Source organism: Corythoichthys intestinalis, chromosome 3, assembly GCF_030265065.1.
Source record: "Corythoichthys intestinalis isolate RoL2023-P3 chromosome 3, ASM3026506v1, whole genome shotgun sequence".
NCBI lineage: Eukaryota > Metazoa > Chordata > Actinopteri > Syngnathiformes > Syngnathidae > Corythoichthys > Corythoichthys intestinalis.
This window is the reverse complement of record NC_080397.1, coordinates 22,595,339-22,619,240: the sequence shown is the minus strand read 5'-3', so window position 1 is coordinate 22,619,240 and position 23,902 is coordinate 22,595,339. Positions and strand designations below refer to the sequence as shown.

At 39.2% G+C, this 23,902-nt stretch overlaps 1 protein-coding gene across 1 annotated transcript in view; it reads left to right on the top strand.

Moving 5' to 3' along the window:
• The window catches only part of sh2b3 (SH2B adaptor protein 3), a 125,921-nt gene that overhangs the window by 31,543 nt on the left and 70,476 nt on the right, over positions 1-23,902 (top strand). The window contains exon 2 of the mRNA XM_057830955.1: positions 22,250-23,404. Within this exon, the coding sequence (XP_057686938.1) occupies positions 22,277-23,404 (1,128 nt within the window). The 5' untranslated portion in view covers positions 22,250-22,276. The remainder of the gene's footprint in view (positions 1-22,249; positions 23,405-23,902) is intronic.

The following is a 23,902-nucleotide window of genomic DNA, read 5'->3' as shown; positions in this document are numbered from 1 at the left end:
AATATTGAAACTAGGGCTGCAGCTAGCGAATATTTTAGTAATCGAGTAATCGACTGAAAATTTTATCGATTAATCGAGTAATCGGATAAAACAAATATATTTTTAGGTGAAGAGCAATTATAAATATACATGAGAAAACAAGACATTTCATCTAATCTTGAACCATTTTCAGTCAATCAATGTCTTTATTTTCGATGTATATTGTTGAAAACAGCCAACAATTGCATCTCAGATGTAACTACAATAAAAAAAAGACTAATTCACTGCTTTCACTCAAAAAACCTTTAGATCTTATTAAAAAATATGTATATACAGTACTGTGCAAAATTTTTAGGCAGGACACCTGCCTAAAACTTTTACTATATAACTATATAAACTATATATATATATATATATATATATATACACACACAGTACTGTGCAAAAGTTTTAGGCAGGACACCTGCCTAAAACTTTTGCACAGTACTGTATATTTTTTATTATATTATGTATATACAGGATATACTGTATGTATATATTTTCCCCAAGTGGAAGCTTCCATGATCCTAATAAATTTAATAATTAAAAAAATATATATATATACAGTACTGTGCAAAAGTTTTAGGCAGGTGTCCTGCCTAAAACTTTTGCACAGTACTGGATATACCTAAAAATGCTGTTACGCTTGATAACACACATCACTTAAAGATTTTTTTCCCACGTGTTTCAATTGAATTTCTATTTGTGTCAAGCCATTTTTAAGTTCTAGTTAAGTTTTAATTTAGTCTAAACTGTAAGTCCTGATAGGATTTTGAGTTTTTGCAGTGTTCAAAATAAATGTATGATACAGGTTGTATTGGAGTACATTAGGGACCAGTGCTACTTGGTGTTTTATCCAGCAATGACTACTGAGCTAAAATTGATAGTTAGCATTATTGAGTTTTTATTTTACACCCTCATCACTCCACAACGCTATGTATGTAAGACACGTTAGCCACGCATCGAAAGTGGTCATAATTAATAAAAAACCTAGTCCTCCGCAGGGCTAACGTTACTTGAGCTAATGACAGTAACGTTAATCTTATTTATTAGCGCTCTTTATTAGCGCTTAGCGCTGTTTATTAGGGCTTAGCGCTCCACTGCTTTAAGATGGCGGCTGTTTACTATCGCTGCCCAGACGCGGCCGAGTCTGTCATTGAAGATCTAGTTCAACATACATGTGATCTCTATGAGACTCATCAGACGCTACCTGCTACCAACGTACCATCGTGCGGGCTAGTATTTAACAACGTCAGCGTCGTTTGTACCGGCTGTCGGCAGCAGTAAGTTTTTTTTTTTTTTTTTTTTTTTTGCTTCTTCCTCCACGCACGTGACATCAGCGCGTTGTCCCACATTAAAAGTAGTCCGAGCAAAACGTGACGCTTAGAGCGATCAAAATAAACGATTACTCGCGGTGAATAAAATTACTCGGATCAGTTTTTAAACTCAAGTTACTCGAGTTGCTTGAGTATTTGTTTCAGCTCTAATTGAAACTCCTCTTGATGTTTTCGTTTTCATACAATTTGTAAAATTTGTGTAACTAGTAGGTTGCCATTGTTGTTGACGTCGCAGGGTGGTGACGTCACATGGTTACGCTGCCGATCTTCTAGAGTATGACTCTAGCGACATAAACATGTCATCTTTTCAACTCTTTCAATTTGAACCCGAGAGAACATTATTGAGCATGATAGCACTGTCAATATTTCACAAAATGAGCAGCAAAAGCAAAATGAACAGGAAAGACGGGATGAGACGTGACGAGAGTAGGGGGAAAAAATGGCGGTCTTTAAATTTGTTGCAGGGCGAAACGTCCTACAAGAAGCGAATTTGAAATCCAAAGTACTAGGGGTGTAGCGGTACACAAAAATCTCGGTTCGGTACGTACCTCGGTTTTGAGGTCACTGTTCGGTTCATTTTCGGTACAGTAAAAAAACAAAATGCAAAATATAAATGTGCTAGTTGTTTATTACGCACTTTTGTGCTTTCAACAATAGGAACATTATTCTATACAAAGCTAGAATTCTGCTTAAAAAGTAGCGGGTATTTAAAGATAATCCAACAACAATTTGCCTTTTAGACCCCGCGTATTGGCCAGCTTTCTTTCTAAAAGAAAGAAGAAGTCCTGTGCTAAAGAGAAAAGCAATCCCAATGACTAAGATTTTAACCTGTATTTTACAAATGAAATGCCTTAATGAAACATATTTTTTTCTTATGAACTGTTTTCAAAAGCTTTATTGGTGGATTTTCTCAAGTTAAAGCGCCACACAGAAATTAATAAATGTAATTGTGTAAGCAGGATATGTGTATTATTCTTATTATTTAATTACAGGTGTTTTAGCTCATTTCAATTTATTTTATTTAAATTGGCTATTATTTATTTTATTATGTGTTTATATTTTACAAATGTGATGTAGTATTCATTTATATTGTATATTTTATGTTGTATAACTTTAGTTCCTATGAAAATATTAGTTCCTACTTGTTTTGTTGTGGTAGGAGTGCTTTGTATTGAACACGGGGCCGTGTTGGTTATTATTATACTGGAGAAGACAGCTGTAAATCAACAAAGACAAGTCAACTGTGCCCTGATCTACCACTCAAGAGATCTGATGGAGTCAAAATGTAGGTTACGATTGCATATTAGTTTGAAAATCGACCGGATCCACCGTATTATTACACGAGTGACTTCCGGTCCGATCCTAGCTAGTAGTGTTGACGCAGGAGGGCTGCGTCTCGCGTCAAATAATCAACTCTGCCATTCTTTTCCAGTGTGTTGCGTTGAGCCGCTTCTGGGATGCATCTAACACGCGGCCGCACTGCGACTGGTGTGCATTGGCTGATTGACTCTAACGCCCGCGTTTCACTGCGTTCTTGCGGTGGCCACGTTGTCGCGCCGTTGACGTTTCTGGACTGTCGTACCGTGTTGGTCCTCATTATAGTAGAGAAGATGGAGTAAATATAATTTACACAAAGAAACTGTAACCCGATCGACTCACAGACTTGAAAAGTAAGGGTTATATTACGTCAGAAGCTCGTTTGGTACGCGTCCGTTCCGAACCGACTACCACGTACCAAAACGGTTTAATACTTTTACATGTACCGTTACACCCTTACAAAGTACTACCGTGTGCTTTCAGCTTGTTTTGTTTAGATGCATACAGACACAACATACTAAAGATGCCTTAAGAAAATACTTAAACGTAGTAATATGAAATAAGGGTGGTTTAAATATGCTACGCTAATGTGGTTAACAGATTACCAATCTGCTTTAAAGCTACCACAACAAAACACTGTGCTTAAAAGAATGAGAGGGAAACACATGCAAAAAGTATTGTGAGGCAATGAAAATGTAATAAAAGTCTCAATGAAAACACAAATATTAAGTACTCGCCACTTTTAATCGATGAGCGCATGTGTTGGACGTGTCACTGCATAGAAGGAATTGCAGTAACCCGATAGTATTCGTCGAGTGACAGTGACAATCTACATCATCACCCCGAGTGTCCATAAAACATTGCGCCCTTCATAGGTCAAAACGTACTAAATTTTATGGATTTTTAAATCAATGGTATTATTTTATTTGTTCCTGATAACATATTTTAGTAAAAGAGAACAATTGTGGCTTATTACAGCCTACAAGTCTTTAAGTCCGTGGTTCCCTTTAAGTTGCATGTTTTGTAAAAACAAAAGTTTCTGACTAACTTTTCATGATTGCATAAAGTCATCTTTTGTTCTTTATTATGTAGTACATAAACTTGACATCATTGCGAAGCATTTGGGATATTTTCCCTGAAAACAAGTTGTTGATTGTATTGGCCATTTATCAGTCCTCCATCACAGGAACTGTTTACCATTGAGCAAAAGAATCATAGTGTTTCTGTCATCGATGCTATTTTCCACTCCTCTTTGAAATACATTTTGACATAGCAGGAAGGGAACATTGACGAACATGCAGATTGGGTTTCCATAACAGTTACTTACAATAGCTTCAATCTATGCGAAAAGGCTGTTGCTACTTGCTAGAGTGTGAAATGCCTCAATCAACTATAGAGCAATCACTCACTCAACACTAGTGGTCATCATAAGTGTATTTACATTGCCTATACATTCCAATCACTGCTTGCGAGGGCCGGGCACCTTTCTGCTTCCTGCCGCTGTGATTGTAGCCTAATCAGATTTAAGATCATCTGTTCAGTCTGACTCGACCACCTGGATGTCAACTCTCAAAGCCTGTGCCCATTCTCCTCTCTTGCACTTTGATTTTCTCTCTTCCTGCCTGCCCTCTCATTATCCCCTCGTTTCAATGCCTCAATGACTCTTGCCTAACTTTTCTCCATTATGCTTTTCTTGTTTTACTGTATTTCCTCACCTCCCTCCTTTCTTCTTCTAAAGCCCTCGTGCCTCACTCTGACTCACACAATGAAAAATCAAAGGTGGTTATAAAATCTGTTTTTCATCGCAGACCCTGTAATGCACATCTTGCCATGTTTTTTTCCCCTTTGGTCCTTGTCCCATTTTTGGGAAAATCACTTTTTATGTGTGTAATCAATTCATGGCATTCAGTCCTATTAGATCGCAAGCTACAAGATGGAGAAAAAGGTAATTGTTAAGGTAGTTGTTTAGAAGAATCCCTTCATGTATGATCAGAATAATGAATCAAATTTTTATTACAAAAGTATGGTATTTTTCGGTGGGTACTTCTGAAGACTATAGATTTTACAGCATCCAAAAAGTGTGGATATCCAGAACCATTTCTTCACTAAAACCATTGCTCTAAAGGACAAAAGTCTATAAAACAATTTAGACATACCATGAGCCACCACCATCAGTTGACAAAACAGCTCCCACAGACATTGCGCCACGCCTTCCGGTAGGGGGCAGACACAGGCAGAACGTTGAGTTGGCTTTCACTGTGATAAACACACGCTGCGTTCTAACGCCACATTTAGGTGGAAACAGGACAAAGATTTTACTGCATACAAGCAGACAGGAGTGTGATTTGGTCGAGGACTCAAGGTAATTACAATATTATATAGCACAATGCACGCACTTTGAAACATTGTGGGGAAAAAAATCAATGGCTAAAATTAGTGTACCTTTGGCGTGAAGTAAGTGTATAACAAAAGTGAGTGCACCCCTCGCATTTCTGCAGATATTTATATCTTTTCATAGGACAACACTGACAAAATGAAACTTTGACACAATGAAAAGTAGTCTATGTGCAGCTTATATAATAGAGTTAATTTATTTTCCCCTCAAAATAACTCAAAATATAGCCATTAATATCTAAACTCCTGGCAACAAAAGTGAGTACACCCCATAGAAACTACGTACATCCCTAAATGTCCAAATTGAGTACTGCTTGTCATTTTCCCTCCAAAATGTCATGTGACTCGTTACAGGAGTGCTGTCAGCATTGCTGCAGAGATTGAAGAGGTGGTGGGTCAGCCTGTTAGTGTTCAGGCCATACGCCGCACTCTACATCAAATTGGTGTGCACGGCTGTCACCCCAGGAGGAAGCCTCTTCTGAAGACGGTACACAAGCCCGCCCGCAAACAGTTTGCTGAAAATATGTCAACAAAGTACATGGATTACTGGAACCATGTCCTATGGTCTGATGAGACGGGCGGTCTTTCTTGTGTACCGTCTTCAGAAGAGGCTTCCTCCTGGGATGACAGCTATGCACACCAATTTGATGTAAATGAAAATTAACTTTAATATATAAGCTGCACACAGACTACTTTTCATTGTGTCATTATCTGGTCTTTGCCAATTTTGGTAAAGCCAGATAATGTTATTTTGTCAGTGTTGTCCCATGAAATGGTATACTTAAATATCTGCAGAAATGCGAGGGGTGTACACACTTTTGTTATACACTGTATTTACGTAAAATGAAATTTTCGATTCTTAGAATATTCGCGATTCAGCTGTGGAAGATTCGAGAACGATTCACAAACATCCAAATTCCGATTATTGAATTACACCAGGTAAAGTTAAACTAAAACACAGTCAGCGCGGTCTTTGGGACGCAATGAGGAACGGACCAAGAGTATATATCATGTTCAACTCATGCCACAAGATAAAAAAACAATATACCTGACTTCGGCCGACAGCCGCTACAAACAACGCCCAATTGCTAGTTGCTACAAACATATGGCCACGTAATGCTACGGTAGGATATCACATATATGTAGAACTAGATGCAAAATGACAGACGACGGCGGCCTTAGAGCATGTATAGAGAACTACATGCGAAATGATGAACTTGCCAGCGTAAGTAAACAGCCGCCATCGTAAAGCAGTAGACTGTCCTAGAAGGCTGTTGTAGCGAACCTTCCAAGTGAAACCAATCTATCTTTAAATGATGAAACAGTTTTAAAACTTTCACTTGTCGAAAGTAGACAGAAGGGAAATTATGGAATAACGGGAACAATTTTAACAACTTTAACGGTTGATTCACAACATTAAATTAATTGAATGTAGTTTAAAGCTGCTGATACAGAATGGGGACTTGAGTATTTTATTTACTGTTTTTAACTGTTAACTTGATACTGAAATAGTAGTTTGGTTTAGCCTGAGAGGATTTTTGAACAATTTTAGAACTAATGTACGAAACATTAAAAGAGTGTGTGTGTGTGTGTGTGTGTGTGGGGGGGGGGGGGGGGGGGGGTCGGGCGTGGGGTGCATCAATAATCGATTTATAATCAAATCGTAGCCTCTGAATCGTAATCGTAATCGAATCGTTAGGTGCCCCAAGATTCCCACCTCTAATGATAACTGCCTGTTTTTTGCTTTTAACCAAGAATCTAGACTGTTTTACATTCATATCTATAGACATTGGGCGATTTAAGCATTTATTTACAAGAATTTTCAACTTAAAAAGCGCTTCGTTTTGTGACGGCCGCCATGTTGGATTACACAATACTGTAACTTTGGCTTGAAATACTTACATAAAATGAACGATAGCTGCCCATTTTTTGCTTTTAACCAAGAATCTACACTGTTTTACGTTCATATCTATCGGAATGTGTAAGGGAGGTGCCCGGTTTTAGGTCGCGAGTGGCTTTGGTTTTGAAAATATTTGAATTTTGATTTAAAAAAAAAAAAAAGCTCCCTTATGGATCAGCCCCGAGCCCCGTGTCCCGTCAACTAATAGTGAAGTCTATGCATGAGCAATACAATACCTGTACAATACAACTGTTGGCTTTATAAATCATATTTATTCATACTATTGTCATATTCATATTTGACCTGTATGTTCTTCCATTTTTATTTATATATTTTTATACTTGCCATATGGCTCTCTTTTCTAGTATTTGTGTTTTTTGTATTTATATCTGATGTGCTCCACGCGATAGGGAGAAGCTCCCAATAATTAATTAATTAATTAATTAATTAATATGATGATCACATACAAGAAGAATGAAAGTGTTAAAAATGCTGTTGGCAAATTAATACAAGCGCCAAACATCACATTTGATACATGAGTTTTTAAGTCCTTCATATGAGAAATGTGATGTTTCTTCCCCTGAATAACCTGATGTATATGATGAGATACAACAAGCATTGCACAGACAATCTAACATGGAAAAAGAGCTTCTGAGAATCGTGACCAAATGTATCAAAAACGATAAATTCATGAGAAAATTATATTTATTTTTATTTATTTATTTTTTGTTCTGAGCGATCAGTTGAGGCTCCAAATTCAAATTTTTTGTCAATTGTTTAATGTTTTGGGCTTTACAGTGTAGTATGGTGATGGTTTGAATTTAAAGTATTGGAACTGAGCAGCGAAACATAATCCGTAAAATATGCAGTGTGACAGTGATTCTTCTGTGAGATAAAGCTTGAATTTGACAGTAAATGTGCTGCACCGTTAATCTGCATGCTTTGATCTCATATATTAGTTACCAAATTTCCCCTCCTGTCAGTGTGTTTCAGACTCAGAATATGTACACGTATCTTTTCTGCATGTCCTTATCGTGAGCATTGAAGTGAAAGCTTGTGGCCAATATTTGTCCTTTATCAAAATAGCATATCGAAATCTCGATACCTGAATCAGGATACTATTCCAAGACCTGAGCTCTGTTACTCTTAATATTATTGTAATATTTTTTGTTGATTTTTTATTTTTAAATGTTTATATATATATATATATATATATATATATATATATATACCCACAGGCCAGTAAGATGTGTATGAATCAATGGTGGTATTTGATCAAGAAATTAATGTAATTATTTTGAAGCTTTGTAATTAATTAATCTTGTTTAATTGCATAGCAATATTTTTTATACAGTACAATAGAAAATAGTAGTAAAAACATTATCTGCCCCAAAATCTTCATCAAGTTGAAGTGCCATTTTAAAGCTCAAAAGGTCAAAAAGACACAAGTAGCCTAAAGTCTGTATCTTTCTTCTATAAATGACCTTTTAAGAGGCCTAAAATTTGAAGTACCTTGAGCAAATATTATTGTATACCTTATAATGGTCCCCGACCTTTTTTTTCACCATGCACTTATTTCATGAGAAGACATATTTTGACGTACCCTTTCAATGAGCCGGCCCATAGTTTCTTGAGTGAATTATGTAAAGACTAGCACATCATCACGGCCGGCTCGAGGAGCAGCACCAGTCCCTGACCCGCACAACACATTTTTTCCCAAGACTTCAGGCTCTGATGTGTCTTGGGAGCCTACAGGAGACAGACGGCACGCTGCATCAACTTTAGATGATTGAATGTTTTATTTAGGTAGAAATCGCTCTACATTTCAGACCCATGATTTTTCTGATTTCAGGTCCATTTTGTGAAGATTGACAGTCAATAGTATAGGGCTGTGTATTGCCAACAACACAATGATCTATTCATGAACCAATTATTGGATCATGACATTGTTAGCAATATTTTCAGCTCTGGAGTTTCATGCCACAGTTCATGGCTTATCCACAGAAAACACACCTCACGAGGAAGGTGTCCAGGGGCATCCTAATCCAATGCCTGAGCCAACTCATCTGGTTTCTTTGAGCACCTACCAGGCTTTCACTCCCAAAAGCATGGTTATGTTAATTGATAAATTATTTTTTAAAAATTTATCGATCATCCTAATGAGGCTTCAAGTAGTGATCCTCCTGTTTACTTCAAAATGCATCGATTAATCACTGCACTCACACTCCACATATTGTTTCTTTTATCTGCCTAAGCGTGATTCAGAGTCAGAATACATTCTGAAGTAGGGGTGTGCCATCTTAGGCACCCCACGATTCGATTTGATTACGATTCAGGGTGCTACGATTCGATTATTGAACGATGATCACGGTATTGGCCGTAATCACGGTTATCACGATTGTCGATGCATCGTACATTACTAATTAATAAAGTAAACAAACAAATTTATGGCATTATTTATTTAAAATATTCCAGTGATTCAACAGGAACAATGTTAACATGCCCATACATAAAAAGCTGCTCTTAAACTGCTTTTTGTACAAGAAAGTGCAAAAACAAGCTGTTTCAAAGGCAGTACTTATTTCTCTCAACAATATAATAAAATTTACACTGGTGGAATGAATTCCACATTTTCTGGAAACAAAGTGTCTTTAGAAATAAGACTTCTTTTAACCAGTATACTTTGTTTTCACAGATTCCTGTACTATATCGCATGTTTGTACCCCTGTACTTAATCGTGGTTTTAAACGTTCTGCATCTGGTGTAACTTATGTACACCACTAAACAACGCACAACTTGAAATGGAAATATATGTTAGCGAAGTTGCCAATTAGCATAGCGCTCGAGCTAAGGCTAAACAGTACAAGAGGGTTTTTGTACTCACCTCTGATAGACGGACACGGGACTTAGCAAAACACTTGGGACTTTTTCCAATTAACACGACTTGAACCTACTGCTGGACAAGTGAAAGACAAGGAGCAACGAACTATCGCTCTTCCCCTCTCGCTCTAAAAAATAACTTGCGCACAGAAGCGCGACCGCCTGGTACCTGCCTGTCTCATACACAAATTTATTTTCCAGTCTTTTGAAAAGGAGTAAATCTCTCGCTCAGTAACTGGCAGCATCCATCATAATGTTGTCTGTGCGTCCGTTAAAGGTGTCCGGCCGGCAGACGTGTCTTGAATTTCGTTCCGCTACGAGCGGCTGTCATAAACTTATTAGGGAAAATCCTCGTTTTTGAACCTTTATGAATCGTAATCGAATCGTCATGTGTCGAATCGCGTTGCATCTAATAATCGATTTTTTGGAACTCCTTTATTCTGAAGTGTTCTTGAGAATGGTCTCTTGACAAAAACTGATCATGCGCTCTGCAGCACAAGTGTTGTCTACATGTTGCACTACCTGTAATGTTTACTGTGTGGAAATGGAGCAAATTAATGAAAGGTCGCAAGGTGACATTTACAAAGAGTATGTTTTTTAGATAGCTGCTCTTCGAGGTGTTGCTTTCATTATGTAATATTCACTGTGTAAAATCCTAATGGGAGTAGGCCCATTATGTTCATTAAGTCAGACCTACATACGGAGAGGATGTAGCTCATTACAATCAGAATTTGAGAGTTTTAGCATTTCTGTAATCTAATTTTCTAAATTGCTCTCCAATGGTAGTTGGAGGAAACTGGAAGTTCCTCATTGAATATTTTAGCGACTATTAAGTTGTGATTGAGTTTGATTAATTGTTTAGTTGAAATCAAATGGTTTTTCATGAGATACGTCATGGATGTTAGAACCTTCTGTAAGTAACCTAATTGAGTAATATGTACTATCATTGCTCGCCATGAGCGGCAAGCAGGACATTATTTAGGGTCTAGTATTAAAGTAGTGTGCGTGGTGAGACCTGGCATTGAGTTGAAGTGACACCATTAATTCATCTCACGCTTCTCTTGAGATTTCCAAAGGTCTATTCAAGGTTGTGTTAAAATCACACCAGCGAGTCACGAGGTTAGTCCTGTGGACAAGATCAATTGGTGTGTGTTTTTCATGCCTCCTGCTTTCATTCTGCTCCATTACAATCAGTTAAGAGAGTATGAAGCATCATTTTGATGTTGGGTTGGGTTCACATTGAGTCTTGTGGTCTCCATCTGTATTATGAAGTGTTTGAAACAGAGAAGCTCCTTGAAGACTGTGACTGAGTCTTGATGAGCCATGATTCTGTAGATTCGTTCCTCACCAGTTAAAAAAAAAATGTTTAAAATTTAAAAAAAAATTTTTTTTTAGAATACCCATCACAAGGGCCTTTTTTGTTATTTTGCTGGGAAACACTGTGCCACTTGAGGGAGGCAGATGAGTGCTTCAGTAGTTTCTACTTCACTTTATTTTTCTGGACCGTTTTTTCCCATTTTTCCTGTTTCTCTGAGCATTCATTGACATTAAAAAAACAAATCAGACCAAATGCTCTAGGCCAATGTTTATGATAAAATATTCACATTTTGACTTTTTGTGAGACTTGACCCACAGTTTGAGTAATGCTGTTGACAATTGACTTACAGACCGTACTAGGGGTATGACAAAATATTGAAATGGTGATTTATCGTGATACTTTGTATCTCAAAAGATTATCGATACGGTCCTGCCAAGAATCGATATATCGTTTTAAAAAGGTGTCACTGTTTAAAATAAAGGGAACCAAACCTACCAAATCAAAAAAATGTCTATCTTAGCTTATTGATTGCCATTGACTGCGCTAGGCGTCCAATTCATTTAGAGTGGGAGGGGCGAATAAACGAAGATTCATTCGAAATCTGAGCATTCGCAGCCAGTCTTTCCGATCTTCAGGACATTTATAGCTTATTTTCAGTTGATAATAAGGCATTTCTGGGTCACTTCTAGGGGTGCAACGGTTCAGTTAGCCCACGGTTCGGTTTGAACCTCGGTGTTGGGATCACGGTTTCGGTTCGGTTTCAGTTTGCTTTTTGCATTTTTTTTTTTTTTAAACTGCCTTTATTTTGCTTTTAAGAAAATGAAATAAACACTTAAAACACGTAAAAATTTTCAACTGTTAAAATGCCTCTTAGTTCTTTGGCTAGTTTAGTGACTGGCTACTGACATACAAACACAGTAGTAAAAAAGGTACTTGGCAGAGTAACTGGTGTTACCTTTCATGTTTTTTTTTCATTAAAAAAAAAAAATATAGTAAGCTTTGCTATGTTTGGAAGTCATTTAATGTTCTGAATCAACCGTTAAAGTTGATAAAATTGTTCCCGTTTTTGCATTAGTTCCCTTCTGTCTACTTTTGACATGTGAAAATTTTAAAACTGTTTCATCATTTAAAGATAGACTCAAGTCAAGATTTTGCCGATTTAGGAGTATTTTAGATAAAAAGTTACTTAGGTTCACTAGGAAGGTTCACTACAACAGAGCCTTTCTGAGACGTTTACTGCTCTAAAATGGCGGCTGTTTACTAACACTACCGAGTCTGTCATTTCGCATGTAGTTCCATATGCATGAGATATCTAGGCGTAGGTTGTAGACGGTCGGGTACAGTCAAGAAATATTGGAGCCACCTAGCCTAGCATCGCGTTTGCTACAGCGTCACAACAAACACTCTTCCCTCTCCGTGCCTCTGACTTTTCTCGCGTCATTCAACCAACGTATTAACGAACGGAGGAAAAAAAACTTAATGCACGAAAAACATACAGAATTTGAACGTAACGTACGGCGTACACATTTAAAAATCAGTGCTCACTTGTACAAATTACGCTGAGACCGTACACCTTGACAGGTATTAATTACTGTATAGTTAGGGTTGCCACCTGTCCCTTGAAATAACGAACGATCCGTAATTGGGAATTAAATTTTGCGTTCCGTATTGAACTAATACCGAATATAAATGAATAGATAAATTTGTATGCATTTTAGGAGTTTTGGGGATGTCCCTTTTTTTTCCTGCCTGTACAGCTTTGGGCGCGAGGGGGGCGTCCCGTATTTCTTATATCTGAAAGGTGGCAACCCTAATTATAGTGGACGGGACGTCCAACTATCAGTGGTCACGGCGAAACTGTGCTTTAGCGAAGTCATCTTCGATGGCTTTGCTTGCCATTTCATAAATGTCGGGGAATACGTTGTTGGAGAAATATGTCCGCAAGGGAACAATGTAACGCGGGTCAAGCGTTGCAAATAAATTAACGAAGCCTGCCGTGTGTTTTCATTGGTGTCATCTCCGGGGTTGTCCTGCTCTGAGAAAGTGATATCTGTGGCTAGGCATGGGAATCGAAATCCGATTCCAATTCGGAACCGGTTCCGAGTGTTTCGAGGCCTCGACATCACAATGAAAAAGCCTTAACGATCCCTTTAACGATTCCTAAAGACGCGTATTGCGTCGTGACGTGTTGTTGTCCAGACGCATCAAACTAGGATGGCGCCAAGAACCACTCGCTCCAAAGTTTGACTACACTTCACCAGGAAAGAGTGTGAAAATGAAAGGTTACGACGGGTAAGCATGAGCATTGCAGCCATAAACATAACAATGACAGCACGTAGGTTCAAACGCTCGAAAGTGTGTCTTCACTTCACAAGGAAAAATTACAACAAAGCGACTTGCAGTCATTGCAAGGTGGAGATAACTGCATCGGGAGGGAATACGACTGCGCTGTCCTCACAGAGAGGCTAAGGCTCAGTCCTGGCTATACAGCTAGCTAAACTCCCAAATGACGATGCAGAAGACGTTGGTATAATTTGCTGACTTTATTCAACCATCACTTGAAGAGTGAAACTAAGAATAGAAATGAAACAAATCAATTTCGTCCCCAATAACAAACAGGTTTGCATCAACGTAAATCAGCGATGATTAGCTGCTAATAACAATAATAACAAACGGTTAGCATTCGTTCTGTAGCATTAGCACATCGTTCAAACCACTACACAACTGGATTTAAGTGTCCGATCGCGAGTGGAACACAACAACAACAAAACAAAAGATGATACATACAGGCGTTGCCTCTGTAGATATTAACATTAACAAAGAACGTAGGCTTGTAGAAGTGTTTCCCTCTCTCACTAACTCGCTCACTCACTTGGATGCGGCATTTCTTCTTTGGGTGTAAGCGCGCTCTTCTTCACGTGAGCGCGTTCTTTTTCGCGTGAGGAATCGCAAGGGCGCCCCCACTTGAGCGTGTAAGCGCCACAAAAACTAAAAGGCATGCAATTCAATGTAATGGTAAAATAATACACGTTAACCCAGCAGTCCCCAAACTGCAGCCCGCGGCCCAAATACGGCCCGCCTCCACATTTGGTCCGGCCATTTTGAATTTTTTTTTTTTTTCTCAATCGTGTTATTTATTTTCTGGCCTTTTCCTTGAAGAATTCAGAGAGGGTTATTTGGTTATTATCTATTGAATTAGTAGTGTTTTTATTATTAATTATTATTATTATTATTATAAAGAATCCAGAAAGGGTTATTTGATTGTGGCTTTCTGAAAAACAATAATTTTTTACATTTATGCACTTCTGCAATCGTCACACTTTTTCTGTTACAAACTGACCCCGGCCCCTCATCAGAGAAGGGAAAAGTTATGTGGTCCTCACAGGAAAAAGTTTGGGGACCCCTCCTTTAACACATATTGCCAAAGGCAGAACAAAAACCTATCTGCCAATATATACCAATATATTTTATTTCTATTAGATAAATGTTTCAGTAAAATGTTACACATTCTTGTGTATTTGCCACTTATTGCCACAGTTAACATTGAGGCTTTGGGCCTGTTTTGATCTCGATGTGAGTTTGTAAGGTTGTGGCTTCTGATTAAACAAACTCGATGTCAATCAAAACGTTTGTTCTTCTTTTTCCCCAAATTAGAATCGATAAGAGAATCGATAAAGAATCGAATCGTTAAGCAATATCGATAATGGAATCGGAATCGTAAAAATCCTATCAATTCCCATCCCTAGTGGTTGATGCCGGCTGAGGTGCCGGAGTCATGTTATAAGTGTAGCCATTAGCATAGGGAACAAGCACTGAGCAATGCTTGCAAAAATTTATTTTTTTTTTCCTTCAATATTTTCTCTCCCACCGCATTGTAGTCCAAGGGAAAACCGAAATGTTGCCACACCGCAAATTTGAAAGAAGCCAGTGCTTCCTCAAAATTCGTTCTCTCCACTCCTCCGCTCGCCATAGCTTTTTGTTTTCTTTCTTCTTTCACTTTCACTTCGCTCATAAGCGAGAGAGGGCGTTACTCGGCTTCTATTACACAGGTGCTTGACAGCGATCGGACATTTACTTGCAGCGGGGCGGGAATTTCTCCACAGCTGTGCTTCACGTCGCATACAGAGCTCGACCAATTCATTCCTCAAACGTTCGGAATAGATTAATTGCAAAACAGAAAAGGCGCGGTTCATAAAGGCGTATTGAACCGTACAGGGCGAACCGTACGGTTCAGCTTTGAACCGCAAACCGTTGCACTCCTAGTCACTTCCTGTTCAATTTGAGTCACTGCCTATTAATCTGAGGTTGATTTTAGGTTACAGAACAGGAAGTGACCAATAAATGCCTTAAAATAATTAGGAAGTGACTAAGGGTGTAACGGTAAATGTATTTGTATTGAACCGTTTTGGTACGGAGTGCTCGGTTCAGAACGGAGGCGTACCGAACGAGTTTCTGAAGTAATGTAACTCTTACTTTTCGAGGCTGTGAGTCGATCGGGTTACAGTTTCTTTGTGTAGATTATATTTACTCCATCTTCTCTACTATAATGAGGACCAACATGGACGTGTATATAACCCAGAAACGTCAACGGCGCGACAACGTTGCTGCCGCGAGAACGCAGTGAGTTAAAGTCAATCAGCCAATGCACACCAGTTGCAGTGCGGCCGCGTGTTGGATGCGTCCCAGAAGCGGCTCAACGCGACGCACGCGAAAAGAACGGCAGAGTTTATTATTTGACGTGAAACGCTGCCCTCCTGCGTCAATACTATTACCGTAGCTAGGATCGGGCAGACCGGAAGTCACTCGTGTAAAAATACGGTGGATCCGGTCGATTTTCAAACTAATATGCAATTGTAACCCACTTTTTGAGTCCTTGTCTTTGTTGATTTACTGTTATCCTCTCTGCTATAATAATAACCAACACGGCCCCATGTTCAATACAAAACCCTCCTACCACAACAAAACAAGTAGGAACTAATATTCACATAGGAACTAAAGTTATACTACATAAAATATACAATATAAATGAATACTACAACACATTTGGTAAATATAAACACATAATAAAATAAATAATAGCCCATTTAAATAAAATAAATTGAAATGACCTAAAACACCTGTAATTAAATAATAAGAATAATACACAGATCCTGCTTACACAATTAAATTTATTAATTTCTGTGTGGCGCTTTAACTTGAAAAAATCCACCAACAAAGCTTTTGAAAACCGTTCATAAGGGGGAAAAATGATTCATTGAGGCATTTCATTTGTAAAACACGTTCAAATCATTGTCATTGGGACTGCTTTTCTCTTTAGCACAGGACTTCTTTTTTCTTCTTTCTTTCAGAAAGAAAGCTAATCAATACGCGGGGTCTGAAAGGCATATTGTTGTTGGATTATTATCTTTAAATACTCGCTACTTTTTGAGCAGAATTCTAGCTTTGTATAGGCTAATGTTCCTATTGTTGAAAGTCCAAAAGTGTGTAATAAACAACTAGCACATTCATATATTGCGTTTTGTTTTCTTACTGTACCGAAAACGAACCGAACCGTGACCTCAAAACCGAGGTACGTACTGAACCGAGATTTTTGTGTACCGTTACACCCCTAGAAGTGACCCAGAAGTGCCTTAAAATCAATTGTAAGTGACTGAAAATTAACAGCAAATGACCTGAAATGCCTCAAAATTGAACTCATTGGTTTCCATTGACCACCATAGATGTCCAATCCGTTCGCTTCAAATGAACTGGATGTGTACAATTCATAAACTTTAATTCAATTCACAGCAGAAAGATGTAAAGAGATTTTTCTGTCTATTACTTGTAGATTGATTTCCTGACCCATATACCAATAATCTTTATATCGCCATATCGTGAGATAATCATCATCGTGAGCCTAGCATCGCAAATCATATCATGAGGTACCCAGAGGTTCCCACTCCTAGACCATACGGTCAGAAAAATTGCACGTTTTTTGTTTTGTTTTCTTTTTCAACTCGACTGAATGTGGCAGAACATTGGTCCATTAGCAAGCATGTTCACTATTTTTTCTGTATTTTCTGGGTACTTCACCTTCTTCTCAATTCATGCATTTTATTTAGGGCTGTCAAACGATTAAAATTTTTAATCGAGTTAATTACAGCTTAAAAATTAATTAATCGTAATTAATCGCAATTAATCGCAATTCAAACCATCTCTAAAATATGCCATATTTTTCTGTAAATTATTGTTGGAATGGTAAGATGAGACGGATATATACATTCAACATACTGTACATAAGCACTGTTTGTTTATTATAACAATAAATCCCCAAGACAACATTAACATTCTTTCTGTGAAAGGGATCCACGGATAGAAAGACTTTTCATTCATAAAAGATAAATGTGAGTGCAAGTTATAGTAATTTTGATAGTTTGTATATTGTGACTAAATATTGCCATCTAGTGTATTTTTTGAGCTAAACTTAATGTTTGAATCGCGTATTATTTTGCATAGCTATTTTGATTCGGAATGCCAGATCTCATTGCATTGAGCGCTTTTCTTTTTGTGAACATTATTTTATTTTTGAGAGATAGGAATATTATTTTTGTTGTGCTTTCACTAAATGATACTGTAGCGATTTAAATGTTCTCAACTGCCCAAATGCATGATGGGAATTTGAGCAACCATGAGTCACAGTGGTTGCTGCAAAGGATATATCTTCCCTGCTTTGAGTACAATACATGGTGATAAGTAAATGATCATCTCTAATTATACTTTCCCATGTTGCTTGCCACAATAGTTATAGCAATTGTGGAAGAGATGCTACTGCTTAACCCATTGAATAGCACGGCTCCAATAAATGTCTGCGTTACCAATTCATCCTGCTAGGAAATTGGTAGTGCTATGGACCCCATTGGACCAGTGAGTCATGTTAGCTCATTGTCGTCAGATGGCCCGGTTCGTCCAATTACCTCCTGAGGAAGACGGCGGCGTACATATAAACACCGAGAGGCGTTAGATGGCGTTTTGTGAATACTTTTATAAACAAAACAAAAGCATGTGGGGAACGCAGCACTCTGGCCTGCGCTAACTGCGCACTTTCTCTACTCTCTCGCTCCCTCTCTCGCTCGACCACTTTCCTTCCTCACTGCTCAATCTGACAATGCCGCATTGAAAATAACAGCGGCCCCCTTGGCGGGTGCCGGTAACACCTGCGTCCACTCCACTTGCTTGTCTCTGCCCTTAGCCCTCAATATACTTGAAACGGCGCCATTGTAGTCTGTTCGCGGCAATGCTTGAATGGGTCGTTCCGTGCATGCGTTAATTGCGTTAAATATTTTAATGTGATCAATTTAAAAAAATTAATTACCGCCCGTTGACGCGTTAATTTTGACAGCCCTAATTTTATTCCTAATTTTTAATTGAAGACTGCATTGTCCATAGGTGTGAGTGTGTTTGTTTTGTTTGTGTACATGTAGTAGTTGGGATAGGCTTTGTAATGAAGATAAGAATAGCTGAATAGCTTAGCGGAAGATTAAAACACTGCCTCATAGTCATGGTAAGAAATCCAGAGAAAGAGTCGAGGTGTTAGAAAATTGCTGTTGTTTACTGCACAACTAGAATTTAGCGCTCCTAGGTGCATGAACGTGAGCACATCTGCAGATGCTCATTACAGAAGGAACCGGGCGAGGATGACCATGGGAACAGTGGCGTCTCAGCCCCCAAGAGGGATACAGCGAGAGGAAGTGTATTCATATGTGCGCACATGTTGAGGCACTCATTGCTGAGTCATCGCTGGGCTGGCCATGTAGATAGAAAGAGCCTTCTGGGGGGGCCAGCTGCAGGGGCGTAAAGGGGGCACGCACTGCGCATGCGCCGTAGAGTACAGGAAGGGAATTAGTAGCTACGACAGGACTCCTTTAGGATTTGAAGTGACGCAATATTTCATGATGGCAAACTTTTGCCTCTGCACACATTGACTTGTGTACGTTCAATTTTAATTATTAAAAAAAAAAAAAAAAAAAGTCACCCACAAGCTTGACGCATAACATCATAAGTAGCTGCCTTAAATGGCGTCACTGGGGACATGGAGAGAGATTTGGTTAAAAGATAATTTGTCACGTTGGAGCATGTTTTTTGCTGAATACAAAGAAGCCCCCCTCCTTCTGTTTCTTGTACCTTTCTGTGATGCGTTGGGCTATTGAGCATGCCCTCTAATCCTGCAATTTACAGACAGACACACACGAACCCACATTTAAACATGAACAAATATAAAGACATACACTCACCCATTCTGTTTGTAGAAAAGAACCTTCACTACTGCATGGGAGGAAGCTGGTATGTACTGTAGTTCTATGCTAACTCTTAAACCCCATGTTAATGTATCAAGGAGGTACAACTGTTGTTAAAAAAACACAGTAATGTACCACAGTAAAGTACAATATGTTTTACCTTAAAATGCTTGAACGTCATGACATTCTTCTCAACAGTTTTATTTATTTAGGTTATTTTTGTTAGTTTTATTAAGTTTATTTAATTAACCCCCACAGGCTGACTACCCACATAGCAACTGATGGGTAGATAGATTTACTTGTACTCAATAGTAGGCAGAATAAAAGTGTTTGAAAAGGTGATGGACAGGATATAGTGTACATTTCCCTTGGATAGCTGTGGCTACAAAGTTTCTTTGTTGAGATAAACGTTTAAATTTGTAAAACCACGGCGCCATGTCGTTCTAATTATGGAAATAGCTGCTTGGAATTACTGGTGGCTATTTTTTCTGCTCACAGCCTGAATGAAAATGTGATCCTGCAGCATTACTGAATTTAAGGAAAGATCCCAAACAGGGCTCTGAGAAAACAATTACGAGTTGTTCATCCAAAATTAACCACGGTGGTGTACTGGTGTTAGAGTCTTTAGGTTCTTTTACACTAACGCAAAGAGGTCTGCTTTAATCAAGTTAATTTTACTTGGTACAAAGACCACCTGAAAGAGTGTACCAACGAGCGAGCCAGAGCTCTGTTGTGGTAAGAAGGAATTTTGAACGCTAGCCAAGAGCAAATTGCCATTGACCTTGAATGGCGTAAATACAGGTAGTGAATAGACACAAAAATTGATTTACTCAGCATGTTTTTGGAATAGCATGTAATTTGCCATTAACCTTGAATGGCGTAACTACATGTAGTGATTAGACACAAACATTGATTTACTCAGCATGTTTTTGGAATAGCATGTATGCATTTAGCAAAACTCATGAGACCTTTTGTTGATTATTGTAAAACATTTCTGTTCTTTTTCATTTTTGCTGCTTATGGAAGAGCATAACCAGAAAGAAAACTGATTAAGATCAGTGAAGTGTAGATGAGAAAGCTCCCTGAAAGGCTAATTGTTTTGGACTCTGCCTTGACTTAAAATTTTTAGACTTATTTGTCACCTCAGATTTCCTGTCAGATTTCTATTGTTCTCCCACAATTTTCTGGTAGCGGCTGTTACAAGAGTGGATTTTGACTCCCAATTTTTCCCACTCCTAGAGAAACACACCTGTCCCTCGCAATCCCGAGTGAATTTAGTGAATGTGAGGTAGAAATGTGTATTGTGGGTTCATACTCACTCTTTACCGTTTGTATGTAAAATTGTGGCCATAAATAGTACTGCAACCATTGAAGAGCACATCCTTTGGGCTGCCAGATTTGCACTTTGCATCGGAGAATCAAACTACATTACCCTCAAAAAGGACAAGCTAACAGGCAACTGTTAGTATGTATACTAACATTGGCAAAAATTGTGTGAACATACATGTACTTTGTAGTCTACAGCCTACATTATGCCTAATAAATACTGTTAAATTTGAAATTAGGTTCATGTATACCTAACTTGGCTAAAAAGAAGGTAGTCACTGTAGATTCTATGGTGGTTTTGTGGCAGTCAGCTGATACATGCACAGGTTGCCCTATGGCAACTCTATTTATTCAGGGGAAACAAAAGGAGGGGAGAAGCAGGAAAGCAGCATAGAACATAGAATATAATACATAGACTACATGGGGGCCACATGGCCCAAGACAAAGAAAGGCTGACTAGACAGAAGGTATCATATCTGGTGACTAACTATAATAAGGAGAGCATAAATGTTAACTGTGCACAATAATATCCCTAGAATTAAATGACTGCACGCGAGTCTACAAGCATAAGGGTTTCAAATTGCACCGGGTTTAAGTTGGTGCACGAATACATATTTTTTCACAAGTTAGGTTAACACACACATACTGATTAAATAATGTAAAATTTCTTAGTAATTCTCAATGGACTATTTTTGTAGCCTACTGTGAGCTAGGCATGTGCCAGTATGAGAATTTGATGGTATGATAACCTTAAGCAAAAATACAGCGGCTGTATGGTATCACGGTATTGCAATTATAGCACTAAACTTTATTATTTTGAGATGTAAAGACAAAAGGAAACGTGGGCGTGTAGGTACAGTATGTGTGCGGGCTTACCCCTTTAAACGGGTCATTTTAGCACTCCAGTTGTGGAGCCGGCAGTGTGGTTGATTAAGAAATTTTCCAACCATACTTCCTTAGTCAAACCTCGTTCAGTGTCTGCCTCAATCACTTATTACTGTGTTCATTCATTTCACATACTGACCTTCTGCAATTGGCGTGGTGTAATTTAGAACTGATTTAATCATTGTAATTGCTTCCATTCTTCATGTTTTGCTCTTCTCGTAGTTCCTCTCCTTTCTGGAGAGAAAATTCTGTTGACTCCAAGACTGAGTGGGCACCAGTGTCTCAAACGTACTGGTGGCCCTGGTTGATTTAGTTTGAGTTTAGTTTTTTCCCTCCAGAGATTTTCAGGCTTCTGTACGGTAATCTAATTTCTACTATTTAAGAATCGAATGAAGATAAAACCCAACTTTGGATGTTCCCTTACAAAGTTTCAATTGTTTGAAAGAAATGCTTTGAATTGACTAATTTCAGTACTGTAGTTATTGCACAACACTCAGCATTATTTCAATTTTCTCCAAATTAAGTTTTCATGTTTCTCTGTTTTGTAACCCCCAACCCCCTCCTTCCAATTGATTTCTTTTTCACATTTGCCTTTCTGCAGTGATTCTCAGCCGGTGTGGTTACTGCAATGAATGGTAACACATTCCATCCAGCCAGCACCACAGCAACAGTAGGAGGTGGCCCTGGCGTGGCAGCGCCCCCTCGAGGCTGGAGGGAGTTCTGCGAGCTGCATGCCATCGCCACAGCGCGACAACTTGCGGGACACTACCAGAGCTTTGCCAGGGAACGCCCCCAGCATGACATCCTTCCGCCGGAGACATTTTCCAAGCAGTTCACCGACCTCTTCCAGCAACACTTCTGCTGTGAGGTTGACAACAATGGGACACCTCTCCAGCAGAGCACCTGCGCCACCGCACCTGGCAGCACCCCTCCGGCGGCTTCTACTGTTCCATCGCAGACCATGATCGGACGATTATGTATCACCTCTTTGTCCGGGGTGCAGGACTACCGGGAAGCGGGTCGACAAGCCGGCGCCGCCACTCTCTTTACCGTGGTTTCGCCGAAACTGGAGCCGGTTGTAGTGAGCAGGGAGCAAGAGCAGCCACTGCGATGTGCTGGGAGAAGCCCTCGTTCAGGAAACCCAGTGCTGCTCAGGGGCTTGACCCGTTCGTTCGGCAGCGGCTCATTGTTGTTCCGTAGCCGTAGTAACGAAGAGCTGTCTGGCACAGATAGTCGACAAGTATCTGACTCTTTAGCTTCCAGTCCAGCACATACCGATGCCACACACTTCTCCGTCAGTCAGATTCGGCAGTCTGTCCGGCGGCTTTTTAAGAAACGGCCGCTACCCAGGCCGCCGTCGTCACAGGACCTGTCTGCCGACAACCCCAATCATTCCCTTACTGGACCCTCAACCAGCATGCCCTTCACATCTGAGCAAATATTACCCTCCTCATCCTCACAAACCCCCTCATCTCTCAACTCTGAAGCCACGCCTACGACATTATCACCTCTCTCTGGAGTAGCTTCCAACTTTCTGGATCGTTTCCGTTGGTTACGTGGCAATAGCATGAGGCAGAGGAGGTCTGAGGTCAGCAGCTGTTGTAAAGAGGGTCAACTGAGGTACTTGTTGGTGGATGACACCATCTCAGACTCTCTGCCACGATGGCAGCGCTGCCGCCTGCTGGTCAGGAGGATCAGGGACGCTGAAGTCGGAGTAGGTGACGGCTACCAATTGGAGCTTTATGATCCACCAAAGGTACGTGTACACTCACGCACATCTAAAGTAAAGCTTTATTTGCATGCGCACCGTGGTATCTTTACCTGCAATGATCAATTAACTTTTGACGAATCACGATATGTAGAATTTGACAGTGATGGGGCATTGAAAGATGAGCATTTACGTGCAGCAGTCCTCCCTATTTAATTTAATTGGATGTCCATCACTGTGAATGGCAGGCAATCAGTTAAACAAAGATTTTTTAAATTTATTTATTTTTTTTTAAAATCAACTTTAGAGTGCGATTTTTTTCTTATTACCAAAAATAGTCACTTGCCCTATAAAGGGTTAAAATATTAACAGCCGTACCAAGTGTAAAGAAAAGTTCATAATTGCCGTCATTTTTGTATCGTAAAAGATCTCTTAGATCAGGTGTGAAAAACCTTTTTTTCTCATTTCTGTTCCTACGCTCGATGCGGAGGGTCTTTCCACCCTGGGCGTGTTGATAGCCAAGGGCAGGGCAGATTGGCAAACAAC